The sequence below is a fragment of the Verticillium alfalfae genome, genomic scaffold (genome assembly GCF_000150825.1).
Source record: "Verticillium alfalfae VaMs.102 supercont1.9 genomic scaffold, whole genome shotgun sequence".
Lineage (NCBI taxonomy): Eukaryota > Fungi > Ascomycota > Sordariomycetes > Glomerellales > Plectosphaerellaceae > Verticillium > Verticillium alfalfae.
Window position 1 is genome coordinate 1,360,295 of NW_003315030.1, and position 22,742 is coordinate 1,383,036.

Genomic DNA, 22,742 nt, shown 5'->3' on the forward strand with positions numbered 1-22,742 from the left:
GGGGCTGCAATGCAAGTCTCTGCTCGTGTTGTCCGAGTTGTGTGGACAATCATGTCTCTGTACCGTGTTTTTCCCTCGGATACTTGGTTGGTGGCCTGGTGGCATGTGGCATCAGAGACAAGTGAATCATCCTTGGAAGTGCTTCCCCTCTTGTCTGAGGAGGAGGAGAATTGATATCTGACAGAAGAATGTCTGAAGTGAACCGTGGTACGAGGCATGTAGAGACACGCCCACTGCTGCTGCTGCTGCTGGGGGGGGGGGGCACGAAGGCCTCTCATCGCGGGAGTTGCCAAACGGAGCCAAAGCTCCCCTGTAACGGCAGGACAAGAGACGGCACCAGCGCTAGAGAGATACGTACCAGCAAGGACTGATTTGCTGTTCCGTGAGGGGAAGCATCGACATGGGGCAGGGAAGCCGTGGCCATCACATTTGGCACTGTCGCGATTGGGTTAAAGGTGCGATGCGACTTGTCCAGTTCTGTAGGCTGTTGTCCAGTCTTGTGCTTTCCTTGGCTTGTCCGCCATCTGCCCTGCGCGGTAGATCACGGCCCGGCGCCAGCGGAAATCACCCATCGCTTGCTTGTCTCTCTCCGTTCTTCTGCCTCTTCCTGACACTGGAGCCAGGCGGCTCCATCTGCGAATTCGCCGCCTCGAGGCGGGATGAAGTAAGCGCCGTCTCCATTCTGCCACTTCGTGAATGATGAAAAGACGGGGCCACTTGCGTCCGTTGCCAAACGTATCCAGGCGAAAAGCCTCATCGCCGTGGAGCCTATTGACAGGGTTCCACAGTCTCTGTTGGTCGAAAGCGAAAGTCTCCCATGGTGGGGGAGCACATACAGGCCCGCCCTAGGCGTTATCCAGGCCACTCCACAGAGGCTGGCCAACAAAGTCTAGTCAAGTCACATCACACACACAGAGACGAACGGATGGCCTGCATGAGATGCTGCTGCGCGTCTCTGCCCTTGTCGGCCGTTCGGCAAGCCATCGCGAGGCGGGAAAAATGACCTTGCAGAAAGACCGGCCTTCGAGCCGCAGCTGATGCGGACTCGGAGGATGGCTCAAGCTTACAGGGGCTGAGGCGCATGACGCCTATCCTATCGAACAGCCCGCTGAAGCAGGTGAGAGTGCGATGGCGGCTCGGTGGACGTGTGTCTTTCATGGCGTGATCTGAACGATCGAGTCAATGCTGGATGCATGGGGAGTAGAAACAAGTCTTTGGCATTTTGGTTTCTTTGACACCACATACTGTTCAGCAGAGCGCTGAGGGCTGATAATGCCAGTCAGTCTTGCCAATCCCTCCCTGGCTGCGGATGGGGCAGATGGAAATGGGCATGAGGCAGTTGCAGCAGAGAAGGATTGCAGGTGAGGAAGGCGAGACGGGAAGGTACACACACCTAAGGTGAGGATGGGATGTCCCTGCCTCGCCGTCAATCACCAAGGTAAGAATGTACCCTGGACACAGCCAAAGGCCAGCCAGCAGAGGGGCGAGTCTAGTCCTGGGCTCCAAGGTAGGCAGGTACGTCTTGACGACCTGGTCCACAGCAGGACCAGCCCTGCTCCGGTATATTCTCGGCCATGGCGCATTATTCCTCTGCCGTCCATATCTGTTGTCTTGTCATATGCTTCTCTGCTCGCTTCCACCAGTCTTGGTAGTCTGGATGTATTGGGGGTTCCCGACCCGGAAAGGCACGGCTTGCGGGCGATGCCATGCTTCCGAGATGCTGGCACGGACGACTGCGACAATTGGAGCTTGACGAGATTTCTCTTCCTTTTCAACTTGCGATCAACTGTGGCGAGATGGCAAACCATTTCTATGATGCGAAATTACACAAGCTGCAGTATGGCCTTCAATGCACATTCAGAGCAGTACTTTCAAGCCAATAATCCTGCATTTGCTGATGGCTTGACGCAGCACCGAATGCGCGCTGTTGATGCGCTGCGTCGATACCCTAGACAAGCCTGGGTACCTACTGCAATCAGCATCCTTAACCGTGTGAACTCCTGTTGGGTTCACCCTTCCAACTCTGTTCTGCGAATGCGAAGAGTGGCCTACCGAGCTTCCCCCCTAGGCATTTTCAGTCTCCCTGTGGATGGAGTCATAAACCATGGCGTGATGCAGCTCGCTCTTTCGGGCGCCTGGCGTGCTGCGAGGGAAGGAGAGGCGAAAAAGGGCAGAGACGAGCTCCAGGGAGCCCTAGCGACGCCGCAACACCCCACCAAACAAGGCGAGGAGGGTCCAGGTCTTGTCCTTGGTTGCGAGCAAACCACGATGTTCCCTCCGCTACTCCATGTCTGCAGCGGCGCCACGCCGCCTATGGTAATCCACGAACGATTGTGCGAATTCTCCTATAAGCGGCCGACGTTGGCTTGCAATGGTCCGCTATCAGAAGGCCGAAAGCCACACATCAAGACACAGTTCCCGTATCCCTCACATATTTGCGCTGCCGGCTTAACTATTTGGCTGTGTTACGGGCTGCTTGTGCAAGAATGAGTCGCTGCGGCCAAGGACGACCCCGATGGGTGCTTCACTCCACGCGGCTCGATTCACCACCGATCGTGATTCAACACCAACGCGGCCGCCGGAAAGTACCGCCGTGGCATTGGACGTGGAGGGCAAGGAGTGTGAACGAGTTCGCTGCGCCTGCAGCGTCCTGTCGCTTCTTGCTTCCAGCAATGATCAGGTTCGATGCCTTTTGACTCTTCGTTCGGCTCAGGGTGGATCCCTTTCCCTTGGGCGAGTCATCTCGGCGACGATGAGACCCTTCACTTGTCCGAAATCCGTGGTGATGGGGGCCGCCGCAGTTGTCGACGTGAGGCTTCTAGACACGGTACAAGCGGCTTCGCAACATGCTGCAAGCAAAGCAACGAGGGGGGAATACAGCTCATGGCTTCTTTTGGTCGACGATCTCCCTCTCCCACTATTTCAATGGACGGATCAAATCTCCTCGCTCGGACCAAGTCCATACGTGGTACATAGGAGCCCCAACTGGAGGTCTCCCGCCACGCCCCTCATTCACATCGGAGCTTTTGATGGGGCTCCTATGGAGAATGGCCCCAGATTGATGCACTGTCGCGCAAATCGCGATGCGGCAAGCCAGGGCCCCAAGATACCCGCCAGATTGCTAGGCAGGAAGCAACCACCAACGCTGTTTTGGCCCGCAGTTGAACTTCTATGGACTCCTTTTTGGGCATCTCGTTCGTTTATGTTGCCGCTCGGGCATGACCAAATATTAGCCCCATATCAGAGCACTTCAACCAACGTGCAAGCACCGCAAATCCAGGGTCCCTGCAGCTCGCATCTCCTGGTTTTCTGCCTGCTTGTCCAGCTGAGGCATTCACATCGTGTCAATAACATCAATAAGCGCAACAACCGCCCCATTCCGACCCCTCCATCTGCTAGACATGCTGCAGCAGAGCAAGGTAATGCTATAGCCATGGCAAGCCGCAGTTCCCTTGGATGGTTTACGCATATCGCTTGACAAACTTCTCGCCCTCAATGTTGGGGGTTTGCGTCGTGGTGGCACACAGATGTTCAGGGTCCCACGCTGCGTCCCCACATCCCATTATTGTTTCTGCATGTTGACGTGGGATGTTCAGGCCAAGCCGCTGACCAAATCCAGTATGGGTCCATTTCCTTTGTTGATTCTGGTTTTCATCCAGTTGCATCTGGAAATCCCCGAAGCTGGATCAAGACACTTGTGAGTCGCATGGTCTAGTCGTCAAGGATGGCAGTCAACTCGTTCCGTCACTGAAATGAAGAGTCATTCCGATGTACTCCATACTCGGCTTGCTTGGCACATCGAGTAACCAACAGCGCCAACTTCGTTACAATACAGGGACGAAGGACGGATCAGGATCACGCGGCGATTCAGTCATGACCCATCAAGCATCTTGGCGATGCCTGTGATATGTGCCAGTGAAGAGGTGGAAGGTCACGACATGATGGTTCCCTTATCGGGACCAGAGCTGATCTTCATCGTTCCCACAGGTTCACCTCCAGGGTCAAATGTGTCCTCGCCAGCTTTGCGCCGCCAGCTGTCACTACTTATGCATGAGACAGGAGCTCCAGATATGTTGCAAGGTCGGGATCGCCGTCGAGGCCTTGCAGCATGAGCATCGGCTTCACTTGAACTTAGCCAAGATTACTCTATTCTTCCGGAATTGGAATTGCGCACGCCCATGCATCACTTCATGCCAGGTGGTCTGATGGAGAGGATTGCCACTGAACAAGTGATTCCACCTGTGCAGGATTGCTGAGCCTTGTCGACGTCAACTAACACTTCAATATTGTTCTCATAACCCAAGCGCATCATCCGGCCGCCGGATAGGAGCGTTCATCCGTGGCGTTGTGATCCACTGTAATGCCATCCGTTACCCATGTCTGGTCGGCCCTACGTTCCTGTAGGCACAGTAACAACATCGTAAAGCCACATCTTCCAGCTTCTTTCGAACGGGCCACCCCTTCGCTTCCAGCGACACACACAGGAAACCCCACAGGCTTTGGACAGCACGTCCGATCCTAATTAAGACGATGCGGGAAAGTGGACTAAAGCGGGAGGCCTGCACCGGGGAAGCAAAAGGTCGTCCCCGGGTGTGGTCGATCTCAAATGTCGCACATGACTGAATCTTCCCAGGCAGGTTTCGCAGCCACGATTGCCTCATGCTTGGTCCTCCTCAACACCGTGTGCTGCAATTGTCCAGCATTTGACTCGATGGGTTCATATAATACACTGGCAGTCTACTCACAAGCGGTGCGCTGTCTTCATATTGATTCAACATGACTTCCTCTGCCGTGTGGTAGTAGGCGCTGGCTGCCAAATATCGACCCCAGCTCGATTCTTCGCATTTCTATCAGAATATGCACCATGCACGCAACATAATGCAGACCTGTCGCTTCTGATGCAACCAACAAGGACGAACTGACTCTACCCCAACAATAGCGGGGACTGGTACACACCTTCTTGCGTCTTTTACCTTACATTCATCCCGTCTTGACGTCGTAGATGGGACAGGACACGGCATGCTTAAAACGGACCCTGACGTCTTCCTCGTCGGACCACGGTTTACAAGCGCTCAGCGCTTTTCGGCAGATTTAGTCTTGTCCACGCTTCTGGGCATCCTTGCTCTGAAGCCCTTCATATGCAGCATGACCAACCGCCAATGCCATGCCGCCACCGTGGGTAGAGACGCGCAATGCCCGCTTGTGCTGGCAACGCAGCTTTGATTAGGGCACAACCACTTGGTTCCTGGATGCATGCGCGCGCACAACCACCCCTACCAAATGAGAGTCCTATTGCCGTGACCTGTCGAAGAAAACACACGTTCCAAAGGTTATCGACCGAATCAATGTCGCAGCTGGCTTTGTGACCTGTCTGAGGCATTGTTGAAGCCTTTATCTTGTGTCTATCCTGAGGCTTACCCCTCGTTCCAGAAGTGCGTGTAAAAACTTGTCTTGGTGATGCAGTACTGACGCCACCGTCTTCTCTATCAGTTGGAAGAACCAAAAGGCCACTCAGCTGCGAACACGGCAGTGTTTGCTCCGCCAACTGCTCTTCCGCGGGGCGATTCTGCGGATTAGCCGCCGTCAGATGACCGGACCGTCAGTCTTTTTCCTATCCTGATCTACTCCGTGCGTGATGCCCCCAGTGACCTCGGAGGCAACTTGATGACTGTGCCTCATGTTGTTGGGGGTGAGGATTGCCACCTTCCCCGCATGACTGGTCGAACACAGATGACCTGAAGACAGTTGAGGCTGTGTTCCTGCTTTGAGATGGCCAACGCCAGACCCAGAAGAGATTCTCGACCAGACGGAATTGTTATCGCGCCTTCCGAAAAGAGTCATTCGTGAATTTGGACACAGACATACATGGTGGAGGCCACGTAGAATGGACTCCCGACTACTGACACATGCCTGCTGGAAAGGGGGTGCCGGTATTCTTTTTTTCCCCACGAGAGCGGCGTTCTAGGGCGGTTTACACTTCGTCTCGGCATCGGCTACCACACGGTCGTTGGGTCTGAACGTCCGCATTCGCCACCGGCCCTCGTCCACTTAATCCGGCTATCTTTGATAGAGTGGGCGTTGTGTTGGACTTTCAGGCTACGCCTGATGACATGAGATTCGTATGGCCCGAAGCGAAGGTCCTCATGCTGGGTTTGGGGACAAAAGCGCTTCAGCATTGACATGGCAGTAGATCATATAAGACTGTGAGGATGCGATCAGCAATTCTGACGCATGCAGTCTCGAGTAGACGCGAATTGTATACCAAGACAAGTCGTTGCTGAGGGCATGATGCAGTTGGCTCTGATTGTCATATGAGGTGACGTCGTAGTGGGATCTACGCCGTGTCAGGGACCCCAAATTCCATGCGAAGTGTCATCGAGATGAACTGAGGAGGACCGCTAATAAGATCTGCAAAGGATGCTCATGTCTGTCATCACAGTCCACTCAAGGCCCGAACGGCCACGATATCCTCCAGAAAGCAGGGAAGAAAGGCGGCTTATATGCGCAGCGGGATCATAAGCTTAGACAGTCTTGTCAGCAACTCACGTGGTAGCATCGGCACGTTGCATGGCCTTAAGCAAGCATTGTTGCCGGGTTTACCAATCTAAACTAGCATGATGAACTGTCTGCTTTCTTTTTCTGATACAAATTCCCTTACGTGAACTCACGATTGCTTTACCTTAAGACGCCAGGTACCGTTCGTCAGTCCGATATCGTAATTTTGACAGGATCAGTCCTCGACCCCCAGGCGATAAGTCTGATCCTCGGACCAGCTCCTACCAAAGTCATGAGTCCAGCAAGAAAATGTTGGGCGAACAGTTTTGAGGCGCTCGGCGTGCGTGATAGAGTAAATGCGGTACACATATTGTGCTACTTGCTGACCAGAAACCTCTGCAGCTATCTAGTCAGCAAAGAAACAAAGACCTAATGAGCCAAATTAGGTTGAAGAACGCTATCAATATGTTCCATGACGTTGTTCTTCGCTTTTCTTTCTCGGAAGCCTGACTGTTGATGTATGTGGTTTGGGTGCTTTTGGGGACGACAATCGCTACCTTGAGGACAGTATTTATTATCCGCAAATCACAATGCCATGCCAGTAGATTGAGCACAGAGCGACCCTTTACAAGGATGGAATATCGGTAGACCGCTACCATCAAAAAGAGGACTCTCCAGAACTTTATCTCGAATGTACAAAAGGTCTATGAATGGCCGTTATTTGGTGACGTACTTTCAGCAACAAATTTTACCGTACACACCACGAGGAAGTTATCAGTTCGTGATCGGGAGAGCAAGACTCGTACAGTGGTGAGCACGCGAGAGATTTTCGACGGTTTGGTGACCTCCACTGCCATCCTCATTTCAAGAAGAAATTCTTGCGACCATACCAAGCATCGAACATAGGTCAGTTCATAGAAAGCATTGCGGGATATCGGCTAGAAGCCACACCACTCCAGCTTTCGCTTCTGCAAGTAACACATCAAGGTGCCAGTATGATTGGAGAGAAGTACAGGTACGATGATGTTTTTCATCCAAGGAAATCCACAGAGTCATCTTGCTTCAAGCGAATTGCAAAGGCGATGCTGGCGTCCGCGAAAAATGAAGCTGTCAACTTCACTCTCCCATTCTCTCCTGAGGGGAATGAGAGGAACCAGACGTTGTGAAGTAACATCCATATTTCGATTGCATACTTCTTCTTTCTCAGAAAACTAATCGCTGGCGAGGAAGGCATGTTAATTGCGTGGCATTTTCTTGTAAAGCCACATGATTTCGTTCCTCAAATAAATTCCTGATTTCGACATTTTCTAAGAGCTCGCACCGTCCGCCTGTCTATTCAATGAGATTGATAGCAGCCTGCTTTAAGTACATGGCCTGAGCAGATACCTGGTGAATAGGAATTCGAGTTCAAAGGGGAGTGTGTAACGGCTCCTCCATCCAAAACATGGCACTCTAAACAATAGGGTCCCGGGCACCCCTGGCCTTGGTAAACACTCGACAACGTATATCCAAATATGAAGCGCTGGTCGGGTTTAGCCTAGAGCTTCTTAAGACGACAATTCACTAGCCCAGTCCAAGATTTGTGGGTCCTGATTCGCCTTGCCAGTTCTTAATCGCAAGCCAACACTGGATGTGAACGTCTTGGCTGCGGACATGTATCCGAAGACAACGCTGGCAAAGCAACTCTGATACATGCCATAACGACTACATATTCCGACTCAAGAAGGTAATGTCTTAAGAGTGAAGGCCTGCATTTCTGGAACCAGACGGAGTTTGCATCTGACCTCACAACCAAGCGAGTTAGTCAAGCAAGCGTGAGAGATGAAATTGTTCAAGAAACAGACAATACCCCACCGAGAAATGCCGGCCGATTTGCAATCCCCTTGATCCTTCTTGAAAGGCAGGGAGCTGCTGTTTCTTGGATTTGCAACGTGCAGCGTGAGTGCTGTTCACGATGTCATGGCCAAGGGCGTATCAACTCTTCTAGGTCTTGATGAGAAACGTCACAGACTATGTCGTTTACTGGATCTGACCGGAACCTGCTGCAAGGCTTATCTCATCATTAGACTGCGTGCGCGGCCGAGCTGATGACGGCTGTCTGGTTTTCACAGACATAACCGACGCCCAATACCTCGTGATAAACATCTGACACGAACCAGAAACTGACATGGGCAGTGCTCAATGAATGTGACGCGGATGATGGACGCCTATGGCCAAGACTTGATGACTGTGAACACCGACCCAAGCCCTGCGAATGAGCCAGAGGAGGCATGACGTTGCGCACACATCACGACTTTCACCTGTGCTCTCCAAAACATAGCACTAGATCACAACACTGAAGTATAGGAAGAAACAATGCTGAGGAGATTCATATATCAACACCCCATGCGGCTAAAACGGCAGCAAGACCCAAGCCCTACCTACACTTCCTTCTTCTCCTCCGCCTCCGTCTCGGTTCCCGACCGTTCAATATCCAGACTCTCCTTTGCCTCTTTGCCCTTCTTCTTGATCGAGTTCATCGAAAATCGGCTGCTCCACCCGGCGATGCGACCTTCCTTGCTCTCCTTGGACTTTGAAGGCCCTAGCGACGGGCTGCTTCCGACACTGTCGTAGCTGCGGCCCAAGTGGCCCAGGTCTTCTCCCAGGTCATCGATGTCGCCGATGCTTGAGCGCTCCATGGAGTAATTCTTGTCCGAGTTGGTCGTGCTGCCGGGACCCTTCTTAAAGAGGCCTGATTCCTTTCCGAGACGAGAAGAGAGGCTGAACTTGCTGGAGCTACCCTTGCGAAACAGTTTGCGCATGGCACTCTCCTGGTCTTTGAAGCTCGACGGTGCGCCGGAGGAGTGGTTGTCCGACGGTGTGTTGGAAAAGGTGCGCTCCAGAGAGAGCGACTCGCGGGACTCGGTGACCGATACAGACGTTTGCGTGTGTACCGAGAAGGCATCACGAGACTTGCGCGAGTCGGTAGGAGACTCGTCAAACATGGGCGGTGCCTCTAGGCTCGGAGTCGTGGCCTTGCTCTTATCTTTAGCCTTGCCCTTGGTCTTATCCTTTGCGCCATCTGTGTCTTTATCCTTAGGACGGAACAAGCCGGCCATGAACGTGGGAGCGTTGGGATTGAGCTGCTGGTTGAGTGCATCGGCATCGGATAGCATCTGAGCCTGTGCTTTGGCTTTGGACTTTGGCGGAGGGCGGCTGCCGATAACACCGACTTGGCTGGGAGACACCTGCGGGTTCAGAAGAGCCTCTTCATCGAGGATCTCATCGTCAGCTGAGGCAAGTGTTGTCTTGAGAGCAGCTGGAGATCCATGGATTGATGGGCGTCGAGATGGGTTCCGAGAACCCTGCCATAAGACATCCGGCGACCAAATGCGGCTCTTGTTGAAGTTATCGCCAGGGGCCCCCCAGATGGAGCCACTGTCAGTAGACGGTCTGGGAAGATCAGCTGAAGCGATGGACGCTGGTCGTGGGCTGCTCGGTATGCGGTCTGCGAAGGCGTTTGACGAGCTTCCGAACGGATTGAGACGCTTGGCAAGCTTTGAGCTATGCAGCATCCCCTCGCCGGAAGACTCGGCACCGGGCGCAGCTCTGTTGAACCAATTTGACGAAAAGCTAATTTTGCGCTTGCTGTCTTCTTCGGTCTGTCTGGGGAAGGACTGGCTCTGACCGTGCTTCAGACTTCCAAGAGCCGGTCCAGCATCCGTGGTTGCGTCCTTGACACCTCGGTTGCGATTGAAACTTGCGAGCAGGTTGGTGAGGCGGTGACTTGAGGCGGGGGGTGGGCCAGGTGAGGAGGTGACATCGTGAATAGATCTGCGGTCGAACGAATCCGGATGGTGCAGGGTGAAGGGCAGGTTGTAGCTAGAGTTGTGGGGGCTGGAAACGTAGCTATGTCGGCCAGAGGACGCGGGAGAATGTGTGTCGTTAGCAAAGTCGGGGACTGCCGGACTCTTCCGAGAATCTGAAATCGGGCTTGGAGGGTCATCATCGTCCATATCCATATCCATCAGGATACCCGAGGGGAGAAGTGCCGTTGCCGTCGGGCTGAGGGGCGCGCCGCCAGTAAGAGCCTTGATCTCGGCATCGCTGAATGTTGACTGGTCGATGCCGATAGGTTCGGCTGACATGTCCATGAAAGGACCCGGGGCGAACCCAACGTGGCTGAGTCCGAGAGAGGAGGGGAAGATAGGCTCTGCAGAGGCGAACTGCCCCGGGGGCGAAGGCATGCTGATGCCGTGTGCCGAGTTGTTGCTGGCTCTGCTTCTCCTCTTGACTTGGGTGGACATGTTCTGATCGAAGTCAACACCAGACGAATTGGCCTGACCATACAGTTGTAGACCGGACTGCTGCTGAGTATAGACCTGGGTGTGGAGGACGTGAATGTGGTTCTCGATCTGCTGCGCGCGGCGGTCCTCCATGATAAGTTGGCTCTGCAGCTCCCGGCGTCGCAAGTCAAAATCTCGTCGCATCTTTCGGTCCTCCTCCTTCCAGCGCTCATCTTCCTCGCCTCCTGGCAATTGTTTTCGGTCATCCTCTAGCTCTTTCAGCTGTTCTTTCCTTTCCTTGTACTCGGCTTCCAGCTGCGCAAACTCTTCTTGCAGGGCAGCATTCTCCTCGCTGAGATGCTTCACCTGGAGGTCGCGGTCCTGCTGCACATGTTCGCGCTCGCTCGAGAAGCCGTCCCTAGATTTCTTCATCGTGCCGACGTCTGTGTTGCACTTGTCGACCGTCTCGCTCATCTTCCTCCGCTTGTCCTGCTTCTCCTTGAGGACACTCTCCTTTCTAGCCTTTTCCTTGTTCGTCTGGCGCATCTGTTCATAGGTCGCTTTAACCTTCTGCTTCAGCTGCGTCGTCTGATCATCCTTCTCCTTGTGTGTTTGCTTCTTCTTTTCCTTTTCCTTCCGCAACGATTCCTGCATCTTCTTGAAGTCGGCTTCTTCCTGACTGTATTGCGCCAGTGTTTCGTCAATCTCTCTCCGCGTCTTTTCGAGCGCATCGGCGAGCTCCTTCAGGGACGGTTCGGGACGGTCGCTGTTGTAGGGCATCTTGATGACTGGTTGATCCTGGCTCGCTACCGAGGGTGAATGGCGTCTGTTCAATGTGTTGCGCCGCTGGCCAGGCGCTGTCGACGTGCCTTCGCGCGGAGGCGCGGACACGCCATCGACGGATGGTGCAGCTTCGATAGAGGGAACCGGGGTGCGGCCGGTGGTGTCCTCGGCGGCTTGTGATTGACCGGCGCGTGATCCCTGGTCCTGAAAGCTGTCGGGCACGCGCGAGTTGCCGAGTTCGGGGCGTCCATCGCACTTGTAGGTTCGCAATCGGATCATGGGGCTGCCAGCCTGAAAGTTGTTAGGTCCCACGGCGATGACGCGAACGTTGTAGCAGTGGTTGGGTCGCAAGCCGGTGACGGTGATGGCGGTCTCCTCGGGCCTCGACTCGCCGACATTGACACCGTTGACTTGAATGAGGAACTTCTGGACGGGCCGGTTGCTGGCAGGGCGAGTCCAGCTCAACGTGGCAGCGTCGGCGCGAATGCCGGCGAGGGAGACATCGGGCGGTTCGGGGACGTCCACGCCGAGGATGCTGATGAGGTCGGATGTGGGTTTCCAGAGCGTCTGCCAGGTGCGGTTCAACAGCCACACGACTGCGCCGAGGGTGACGAGCATATTGGCATGGCCCAGCAACAGGGTGTCGAGCTGCAGGTACCAGAAGAGCTCGCGCGAATGATCGAGAGACCAGGCAAAAGAAGATGCGGCGTAGTTGGGGGCGACGACCCAAAAGGTGACAAGAGTGGCAAGGGAGAGCAGCAGGGTCTGAAAGAAGTTGGCGTTGGGTCGTTTAAACCACCAGGCGACGAGGGAGGTGACGAGAAGGAATCTCATGGAGAGCAGCCATAACATGGCCGCGACAAGACAAGGGAACCTGAAGGAAAAACCACGAGACAAGCATTCGAACCAGGCGGTCAAGAGGTGGAGGGGGGGAGGGGGGGGAGGGTCAAGGTGAGAAGGGAAAGAAGAGGGAACAGAACAAATGGGATTTAGTTGGAGCAAGGTTGCAGCAGCGCAAGCAAGTGCAGTAACAAAGAAAAGGGTGGGTTGGCGGAAGGGACGATCAGAAATCTCGGCAGTCGAGTTTGGGGGGGGGTACGAGGGTTGTGTACTGTGTATATGGCCTGCATCACTGTGTGTCTCCCTGTCGTCATGGCCATGGGGGGCTAGGTAGGGCTAGCAGCCAAGAGCTCACTACTTGAAGGTGAGTCGCCTTGTAGAAATAGGGTGCGGCTCTGATGCTTGACCACTAAAGCCCTGACTCATGCGTGTTTTGCACAGTGCAAGAGGCACGTGCTAGATGGGAGCCGCTCAGACAAACAAGGCGATGGAAGGGACATCGTGGGCCCTGCCCGTTGGCAGCACTTGGCCGTCTTCCGGCATCATTGGCCCGGATGAGATGGACTGGATGCAGCAGGCATCACGCACACAATCCCGTACCCGTGACCTTATTCCGCAGTTGAAAAGCCACCCGCCCATCCCGCCATCTCAACTCACCAACAACGCTGGCTCGCGGCACTTGTGCGGAACAGGCCTTGGCGCGGCTCGCCGACAGGTCCCTTGCTGCAGCGCGCGGAAACAAGTGAAAGCTGGCACTTGCTGCCATGTAGTGTTGAAGCCGCGTTTGGCGTCTGCAAAAAGACGCAAGAGGATCATCGTCCGATCTGAACACCTACAGAGAAAGCGTTCTTGCATTGGTGTGAGGAGACAGCCATAAGCCCTGCCACGGCCAATCATCCCGAATACAGTCATTCGCACGAGAGAGTGAGTCCCTCCTCGGCGCGGATGAAGAAGTATTAGGCAGGCGGTGAGGCGACCAGGAGATAGGCAGAAATTGGTCAAGCTCCGAAGCTCACCCGGCGAACGAACCCTCAACTCGGTGAAGACCTCACTTAGCGCTCTCTCCACCATCGGACCATCCGACGACACCAGAAAGCCGGGCCCTCCAACTGGACACTTGCCTTCTCCTGTTCGACGCCAAAGGCACCGCCAGGGACCCTTCGTCACGAATCAACCTCTCGCCGCCCGCCACACCCCCCTACATGGCCACAATGGCCGCCCGATCCCCAACCGGCGCCCCCGTCGAGGAACCCAAGCTCGGCGTACCCTCCCTAAACCCTCTGCCCCTCTCTGCCTCGCAAGAGGCTCAAGTGCGCGACATTTACTACGCCCGCGTGCGAGCAGCATGTGCTCCTGAAATCAAAGGTACCAATTGGCTCACCTCCTCTGCCTCTTGCCCCCCGGCAGAGCCCCCCCCTCCTCCTCGAGCACCCGCTGACAGAGCACCAACCAGCCTTTGCCGAATGTGCCCTGGGCCGCACCCTCTCCATTCCCTTCGTCTGCCGCACGCCGCACCGGGCCATGAACTCCTGCATGGTCTCCCACGCAACCCAGGCCGAGCAGGACGCCGCCCGCGAGGATTGGTTCGCGCAGCGCCTCGAGCGCCAGCGCGAACGCGAACGCAAGGCCCAGAAGAAGGCCGGTCAGGAAGAATTCCTGCGCGAGTGGTGGGGTCTTCCCGAGAGGGACGCCGAGACGCGAAGGAGGGAGGAGGAGAAGGCCGCGCGGGCCGAGAGGGTCGGCGGCTACGCGGCGAGGAATCGTGTGAGATGGGAAGAGACGGAGGCGCCGCCGACAGTCGACGAGTCCAAGAAGAGGTAGAGATGAAAAGTAGGAGGCAGCCGTGTCCCCTTGCACGGCACAATGTGTTTTGAGTAGTGTATGCCAATTGGCCGGAAGGGGGATGAGAGAAGAGGGGTTGCTGTGCATTCTATGGCGTTTTTTTGGGGAGGGGGTTTCAATCGCAGCATCGGACACCCTGCTCTATCTGGCGAATTCTCTTAAGCTTGTACGAATATGAAAGGGGCAGCTGAGTCGCTGAACACAACAATCGAGCGTATGATTCATCCTATTTTTCTTCTCTTTTGAGCATAAACGTCATCATATTGCAGCACAATGCTGCGCCTTGTCTCCTATTCTCATCATCTACGTCCCAAGCAAACCCCTGTTTTCCTGTTGTCGAGTGCTCTTATTCTATCGCTTTACGTTATTCTTCATGGACGTCCCGTCAGCACTCACTGAGCAGGCTTCTGCAGGTCGGCCGGCAGCGTAGCGACCTTGTCGTTGAAGAGCTTCTCAGCCCTCGTCCAGACGGGGTCCGTCTTGCGGTCCTTCAGCGTGAGCAGGTACGGCAGCAGGTCCTTGCTGTACGTCTCGGAGGCCTCACGGGGGAGGAGGCTGGGAAGGTGATCAATGCTGATGACGCTCAGGGGCGGGTTCTCGAGTCCCTCGACGGGCACTGTGGGCTTGTCGAAGGTTGTGGCGACGGTGTAGATGGGGACTGTTGCGGTGTCAGTAGCGATCATTTCAAATAGAAGCAGTACACTGACCAGGGTTGTTGGGGTTGGTGGTGTCAGCAGAGACGTCGCAGACGACGGACAGCTGCCTCTTGGGCGACTTGAGAGACTCAAAGTCGACAAAGTTGGGAATCTTGCTGTTGAGGTAGATGCAGTTGACAAAGATGTCGCTCTCAACAATCTCGGTGAAGGGGCCGCCCTTCTTCGTCTCCTCGAGATCCCACTTGAGGATCTGCTCCTCGGGCAGGCCGACGCGGCGGCACAGCTCGACGGCACCGCTGCCGCAGCGGCCGAGGGCGCCGATCACGAGGACCTGGGGTAGCTTGCCGGCCTTCTCCTTGCCCTCGGCAATGCTCTTCTTGACAGCAGTGATGAGCTCGTCCTCGTTGGGATAGCTCTCGACCGAAGGCAGGGGCTTGCCGGGGTTGTTGAGCTGCCAGGCCCAGTTCTGGAGAGCCAGAGCAGCACCAGAGAAACCGGCGCTCCAGCCAAAGGCGGCGACTCGGGCAAAGCGGCCGGGGGCGACCTCCTTCTCGAGGAATTCGAGGTCGTAGAGGGTGCCGCCACCACGAGGGAAGCGGGCCAGGACGTTCTCCCACCCGCCCTGCTGCTTGTAGCAGTGCGCAAACTGGACGTGAACGTGCTTCAGAGGGACTGTCAAGGAGTGTCAGCACCAGGGTGATGCGAATGGGAATCAATGCAGCTCATGACTCACAATCCTCCTCAAGAAGCTCCTTGAGGCCAACAATGATGTGGTCTTGGGGGGCTTCGGTCCAGCTACCCTCGGGGACGAGGGTGGCGCCAATCTTCTCGAACTCGGCATCGTCGAAGATGCGAACAGGGCTGCGCTCGACATTGAGGGTGTAGCCAGCCTTGATCAGCTCGGATGCCGTGAAGGGGGTCAGAGCACTGCGGTGCTCCAGCGGCTTGGTCTCGGACCGGAGGTGTAGGGTGATGCCAGACATGGCTGGGATTGTGACGGCCTGTCGATGGAGCGTCAGTTGTGTCTCTGGGGAAGGCTCGGCTTCGTGAACAGCTCACAATATAGGTGTCTATGTGGTGAGGCAGTCTCAAATGGAATCAATTGAGATTTTCCGCGCTATGTTGGTTGAATGCAATGATATCGCGACGGGTTTAAAACGTTTCCTTGCGCAAGTAAGTTTTTGGGTCGGGAGTCATAGCATCCCAGATGGAGGGGCCGGTGACGGGACAGGTGCATCGAATGGAGGGGCGAGCGTGGGGCAGTTGTGGCAGAACCCACACCGCCCTTTGCTTTCCACCTTTAGACTTTGGCTCATCCTGGCTTTCGTGCCTGTGTTTGACAGTTGCATCAGTCAACACCCCCAATCGGTCAATAGCACCACTCCTTTGCTGTGAGGGTCATCATAATCGTTGGCCATCAAATGATGCCGCCTGTCGGATTACGCAATCGGACGGACATACAGAGTCCAACGCCTAATTCTGGCCACAGCCCTGTCGAACCTTCTCAGTGCCGTCTGAAGTGATAGAAGGAAAGCGCAACAGCTAGCTCAAGTGAGCGATGTTTGTAGCGCACAGTCCACAGCCTGTTTCAACCAGCAGAACGCTATCGGCCTCTTGATCGTGTGGACCGATCATCGGAGCGGCCCCAAGGATAGTCTGCCGAGAGACCAAAGCCTCCATAACTGAGCGACCTAATCCTGCTGACAACGGCAATGGCACAGGAGAACTCATCAAACAAGACATGGTCAGCTTTGAAGAGTACTAATGCTATAGGTTTGAAGATTCTGACTCCCAAGACGTATAAATTCAAAGAGAAGCTTGTCCTCAAACCAAGCAGTCAGACGGTGTGCGATATGCCCCCTTCGCCGATCGCAACCTCAATCAGGAATCGAAAAAGCCTACCATAGGTCGAACATGACCAAGTGTGCCCTCCTCCCAATGCACTCGGAGCACCTCAATCACCGTCACAGGCACACTGGGGTTCCGCAGCGACCAGCACGCGGTCTACCCGATCGCGCTCACCCGCCAGGAGAATCCTTCTCCGCCACCTCATTCGCCCGTTCCTCTTTGCCGCGATGCATAGGGTCAGCAACCCAGGGTCTCGAACAGAGGGCGGAAACACGGAGACAAGCATTTGCAGTCACATCCAATAGCGCACATGGTTAGGCTTGTTCGCCTCAACCAACCCCGCGCGTCTCTGTGCTCCCAGGTTTGGGCTCGGCGGCTACGCTGCAGCGTGACGGGCCCACTGATTGGCTCAGCGCTCTCATCCCGTCTATTTGTGTCGTGCGCCTCAAGCACCTCACCAGTCGCGGCGCACCCTCTCAATTCATCGAGCGCTTACCTGGAGAAGTGGTCGGGGGCCACTGGCAAGTGCCGTGTATCCTCCGTTGGGTAGTATATACTCCGACTTAACCATGGTCTGCTCCAAAGACGCTGGTCTTGGGCCGTCTATCATCCCACGAATACTCGAGACAGCTTCGATTGGGGGGCCCGCGCGTGTTATTTGTTGGGTCTACCACTGTCCTGGGATCAACACGAGTAGGTAAGAGGACCAGCGACCTAGGCCTGATTCTCATCGCAACTGTCCTTCAGTAAAGGCATCTCACTTGCTTCCCTCATACCACTGGCGAAACCCTGAACCCGCCATGTCGGCACCACCGCCTCAACCACCGGGAGGGTACTCACTCTTTCCGAATCCTAACAGCAAGCCTCCAACAACAAAACGGCCATCCTCAAGAACGAGGAGGTCAGAATCCCGCGAGCGCTCACGAACCCGAGCGCCTACGCCCGGCGCCGAGGCGACCACTTCATCGGCCCCTCATGCCATTGATACTTCGCCGCCTCGCCAAGGCCGCAGACACAGACAAAGGCCTTCGATCGATACCACAGTCTCACCACAGACCATCCATCAGTCCCCGACGGACGACGTGCAGATAGCGGTAGCTACACGCGTGGTGGCCCCAATTCATGTGCAAAGACCACCACCCGTCGCAGATATTCCGCCTCGTTCGGACACGGCCTTTTCGGAGGCCCAGACTCTGGTTCGCAGCAGCAGCACTCGATCGCGCAGCTCCATAGCCAAACTGCCTCTGCGAGAGGAACCCTCTTTGGCAGGGCAGCCTTCAAGGCCTCAACCCGCCATTAGGTCTATCTTCCCGCAGTACAACCCAGAGGTGTCTCTGAACCAGCAAGACTACTTCCCGACTCAGACAAGCCCAACGCACATCCCCCGTGCGGTCATTAGCAGGATGACCTACCAACCGGAGGACCACCACGTCGAGGCTTCGAGTCCAGCGGTTGTAAGCCCAATCGCGAGTCCGTCAGCCGCGTCTCAACCTGCACCACCCGCCCCATCTCAGGCCCAGGCCCAACGATGGCCTCCGAGGAACCACGAGATTCCCACTCTTCCGGTTGAGTCTTCCACAGAGCAGCTGAAGAACTTGTGGAAGGTCGTCAATGGCTGGAAAGCCTCACCCTCTGACGGGCGAGTCTTCTGCATGAAGCTCTCTCAGGAGAAGGACGCTCCCGTCTACACGCTATCCTCCAAACAACAGCCATTCTACAATATGCGTCTAGACCCTACCTCTGCCTCGGCTATTGTAACACTTAGTCGACATGACCCCAACAAGCAGTACAAAGCCGCCAGCGCCTCCACAAACTCGTCAGCGAGTAGCATCATCAACAATGTCGTAGGAAGCAAAGATGCGAACAAGAACTCCGACAGTAAGAATTGGCAGGAAGTCATCAGCACAACGCTTGAGGAGGAGTCCCGTCGGCATCGCCCCAACGATGGCCTCGTTGCTCTTCTCTACCCTGCTGCTGCACAAAATGTGGCGCTGAACCGGCCTGATGATGCAAATGCCATCGCCATGGCCGAGACAGAATGCACTCGTCTCGTCTGGGATGATGATTCGGGTTCCCACTTTCTCGTTCATCCTGCCCTCGCAACGCCTTTCTGCATCACTATCGAGCGCAATGCCGCCTGGAGCCGCACCGAATACACGCTCGAGCACCATGAGAGCCCACAGCACCTGGCCAAGCTTACCCGTGACGGTACTGGCTCGGGTTGGCTCGAAGTCGACACCGCCATCGCCGCCAAGATTGAGAGCTTCTTCATCGTCGATGTCGCTGTTGCGGCGCTGCTGCTCGTTGCTGCTGGCGACGAGCGGACGGCGCACGTGGAGACGTTTGAACCCCCGCCGCTGCCGCCTACACTAGATACTGCTAGCGGCGATGGACGGTCAAGTCGTCTCGGCGGCCGCAGCGGCAAGAAGAGCAGCAAGCGCAAGATGGAGGCGTTCGAGATTGACGTTGAGAGCCAAGACGGCGGGTTTGCCAAGTTTGAGCAAGTGACCAAAGAGACGCGCCGGATGCTGCCGTGGCCGCTGAGGGCGGCGCTCAAAGTGCTCGGCGGGATTTTCAAGTGCTTCGTGTGGTGTCTGACCATCATGTTCAAAGCACTCGCGGCGGTTGTGGTCGGGCTGGCTCGATGTGTCGGGGTGAAATAGGAGTTGCGACTCGCGTTGCGTCAACAGCGGTCGTTTTTTTATGGTTATGATTACGGATGGAATATACCACGAGACGACCGATCTCCGGTCAGGGTAGGAAACTGGATTTTTAGCATGGGAATTCAAGCGTCTTCGGGGTACCAGGGAAAGGGTCTGTAATGTCCTCGGCATTTCCTATATCTAGCAGGAAGAAAACCTATGCTCGGTCATTGGGTATCGCTCAAACAAGAATTGACATGAAAGTGGCCTCTCAGCTCCGAAGCGATCCGATCACCTCTTCCGCGTGCGGACCATGATCTTCTTTCCCTTCCTCGTTGTGCCTCCTGACGTTGCCGTCTTGGCCATCTTGGCCTGCTGGATCTCAAGCTCCTGCTCCGCCTTGGTCAGGACCTTGAGTTTCCTCTGGGCCAAGGCCAGCTCGGCACGCAACCGCTGCAGGTTCTTCTTTTTCCTCGCCGTCTCCTCGTCGACCGCCTCTTCCTTCTTGTCATCGTCATCTTCGTCGTCGAGCCCGTCCGAGTCATCCGCGCCCCCCACTTCCTCCTCCTCCTCCTCCACCGCCTCAAGCTGCTGCGCCACATCGTCGACAAAAACAATCTTTTTCGGCTTCGGCGCCTCCGCAAAGTCGAACTCGTCGTCGCCCTCCTCGTCCTCGTCATCCCCGGCCGGCAGCCCCTCGGCCGCGAGCACGACGGCCTCCGTCAGCCTCTGGACCTCGCGCATGACGACGCTGCGCGTCGTGCGCACATAGGCAATGTCCTGGGTCTTGAGCAGGCGCACGAGCGACACCTCCATGGCGCGATTACCGCGGTCGCCGGTGACGGTGCCGCGCCACTTCTTGCCGTCGAGCACGCGGGACCCGGGCCCGTCGCGGGAGAGCATGCCGAAGTAGAACTCATCCTCGTTGCGGTCGGCGGCCTTTTCGCGCAGGGACTTGAGCGTCGCGGACTTCTTTTTGTAATCTTTCTGTCGAAGTTGGCGGTCCTAAGAAAAAAAGGGGGGGAAATCATGTTAGGTCGTTTGTCTGCAAGGAAGAGCGAGAGGAGGAGGGGGGGGTGCGAACCTTGTCCTTCTCGAGGAGGCCGAAGCGCTTGCGCTCGAGGGGTTGGGCACGCTCACGGTGAGAGCGCCTCTGTACGGCGTTTCGCATGGACGACATGGTGGCGATTGGCAGGCGAGAGGTTGACACGGGGGCTCGTGAGGTGGAGGTGCTTCAAGATGGTGAGAAGTCAAGACGGACTGCTGCAGAAGGCGGCATGGCGGCAGAATTTGTGAAATTTTGGGCGGTGAGGATTTGGGGCGTTGGACTTTTGATGTGGTCTGTGCTGACTGTGTTGCCTTGCATCGTATCTTATCTGCCCCTCCAACTGCCCACTGCCAAATCCCGACGGGATCGCACGACCCCAACAACCTCATCACGATGGCCTCGCTTCTACACAGTTCTTCTGAAACCCATTGGCCTCTTAATACGGATAACCGAGGTCATTTCTTCGTCCTTTATTTCTCAGCACCATCCATGCCCTGAAGTAGAGCTGGAGCGGGCGCAATTTGTAAGCTGCTCCTCGATCTTCGCGAATGCCAAACGCCAAGGCACAAACATTGGAGAGTGTCGCGAGATGCATCACAAGCCCGTCATCCACAGAGCCAGAACTCCGCATCGAGAAGACAAGCGGAATTCAAATGAGTCTTGGCGAAACGCGACGAGCAGCCAAGCCGGATCCTGTTCAGAATCACCTTTCCCACGCACGAGCTGGAGCTAGTCCTACGCCTGAAACCCGAGGCTCGTCGAGCAGGATGAAACAAACCTCTCTTCGAAGGCGGCTAAGCGACGCTTAGTAGCTATCGTGCTCATGAACTGCTATGTACCCTTGGCTTTTTAGCAAGTGCAGAGATGTCATCCCCAACAGGAACAGAGAAGAGGGTAAGCAGTTTTGGTCACTGACAATTCACCAACGCTTATCAAGGCCGTTACGGTGGTTCGAGAGAAGTAGAATGGACCGAAAGCCCCCATTTCATCAACAAGGTTTTGGTGAAAATGACGGAAATTTTGGTTGACCTGTCATGGACCCTCAAGTAAGGGCGACAGATCACCACCACAGGATGCCCTCCTTGACCCTGCCATCGACATGTAGATGGCAATTCGTGGGCACGGACTGCTGAGACACCCTCCCACCACGCCATACCACGTTGCGAGGTCTGATCGCTGGGTTCGTCTTGGGTGTTTCACTGGAAACCTCTACCCGTTCAACGACCCCTCGCGACATGTTCCGCCGCACAATAGACCCTGTGATGCCCGCCCAGTCGCTGGGCAGTCGCCGCGCAGGGGCAGAGGACGATCATACAAAATGACCCCTCTCCGCGCTCTCACATGGTGAAGACGGACTACACCAGGCTGGCTCTCTGTTGTGCATCCATACCCCCCTTCGCTTCATCATGGTTGCCAGAATCACTGTTCGGTACCAGACGACGTCCTTCAGGCTAGTCCTGGGACTGGTTGCCTTTGTCATTGTTTCTCTAATGTATCTTCAAGATGACGACATGCTACTGCCGAAGCAGTTTGTCCAAGTCACGACTCGCCCTACTACCTCGTCGTACAACTGGGCCAAGCATCCCCAGAAATACCTCACGCGCGAGGGCAACATGGCGCGGCTGCCGACCGGAAAACCTTTGGCTTTGCCCAAGGTTCAACACGACTTTGAAGCTGAGCGGTCCAGGGACCTCAAGAGGGCAAGACATCTGTCTGTCTTCTCGTCACCACAGAACTTTGAGCGCCAGCAGGCCATCAAGAACGCCTTCAAGAAGACCTGGACCAGCTACAAGCGCCATGCATGGGGCTACGACGAGTTGAAGCCCATCTCGTTGGATGGCGTGGACAAGTTCAACGGCTGGGGTGCCACCATCGTCGACTCACTCGACACTTTGTGGATGATGGGCATGTACGACGAGTTCAACGATGCTGTTGCATTTGTCGCCTCCCTCGACTGGAACAACTCTACCCAGCTGCACTGCAACCTCTTCGAGACGAACATTCGGTATCTTGGAGGCCTCGTTGCAGCGTTTGACCTCAGCCAGGAGAGGGTGCTCCTCGAAAAGGCTATCGAGCTCGGCGATATGCTGTACGCCGCTTTCGACACCCCGGATCGCTTTCCCCCATTCATCTTCAGCTTTGTGAACCTTCGCGCTGGTCAGATAATACCAGACGCCTACCAGAGCGCCGCTGCCATTGGCAGTTTGTCTCTGGAGTTCACCCCCCTCCGCGCAGCTGACCAACGACAACAAGTATTTTTGACGCTATTGACAGGATCAAGCGTGCCTTTGCGACGATCCAGACCTCGACCCTGCTGCAGGGC

General features: G+C 55.6%; 6 protein-coding genes across 6 annotated transcripts in view; 3 read left to right on the forward strand and 3 right to left on the reverse strand.

Annotated features, from left to right (window-relative positions):
* Positions 1–8,915: 8,915 nt before the first annotated feature.
* On the reverse strand, positions 8,916–12,395 carry VDBG_07362 (conserved hypothetical protein; the record flags this gene model as incomplete). Its single annotated transcript, XM_003002745.1, has 1 exon — positions 8,916–12,395. The coding sequence occupies one exon, from the start codon at positions 12,393–12,395 to the stop codon at positions 8,916–8,918; it is 3,480 nt and encodes a 1,159-aa protein (XP_003002791.1).
* Positions 12,396–13,594: 1,199 nt separating this feature from the next.
* Positions 13,595–14,204, forward strand: VDBG_07363 (conserved hypothetical protein; the record flags this gene model as incomplete). The annotated part of the gene is made up of 2 exons (XM_003002746.1): positions 13,595–13,748; positions 13,837–14,204. The coding sequence occupies 2 exons, from the start codon at positions 13,595–13,597 to the stop codon at positions 14,202–14,204; spliced, it is 522 nt and encodes a 173-aa protein (XP_003002792.1).
* A 413-nt stretch (positions 14,205–14,617) lies between these two features.
* Positions 14,618–15,864, reverse strand: VDBG_07364 (saccharopine dehydrogenase; the record flags this gene model as incomplete). Its single annotated transcript, XM_003002747.1, has 3 exons — positions 14,618–14,883; positions 14,933–15,553; positions 15,615–15,864. 3 exons carry the CDS (start codon positions 15,862–15,864, stop codon positions 14,618–14,620), a joined length of 1,137 nt encoding a protein of 378 aa, XP_003002793.1.
* A 1,665-nt stretch (positions 15,865–17,529) lies between these two features.
* Positions 17,530–19,392, forward strand: VDBG_07365 (conserved hypothetical protein; the record flags this gene model as incomplete). Its single annotated transcript, XM_003002748.1, has 1 exon — positions 17,530–19,392. The coding sequence occupies one exon, from the start codon at positions 17,530–17,532 to the stop codon at positions 19,390–19,392; it is 1,863 nt and encodes a 620-aa protein (XP_003002794.1).
* Positions 19,393–19,662: 270 nt separating this feature from the next.
* On the reverse strand, positions 19,663–20,551 carry VDBG_07366 (U3 small nucleolar RNA-associated protein; the record flags this gene model as incomplete). Its single annotated transcript, XM_003002749.1, has 2 exons — positions 19,663–20,376; positions 20,456–20,551. The coding sequence occupies 2 exons, from the start codon at positions 20,549–20,551 to the stop codon at positions 19,663–19,665; spliced, it is 810 nt and encodes a 269-aa protein (XP_003002795.1).
* Positions 20,552–21,825: 1,274 nt separating this feature from the next.
* The window catches only part of VDBG_07367 (endoplasmic reticulum mannosyl-oligosaccharide 1,2-alpha-mannosidase), a gene marked incomplete at both ends in the record, with an annotated part of 1,859 nt that continues 942 nt past the window's right edge, over positions 21,826–22,742 (forward strand). Inside the window, one exon of the mRNA XM_003002750.1 lies at positions 21,826–22,671. Within this exon, the coding sequence (XP_003002796.1) occupies positions 21,826–22,671 (846 nt within the window). The remainder of the gene's footprint in view (positions 22,672–22,742) is intronic.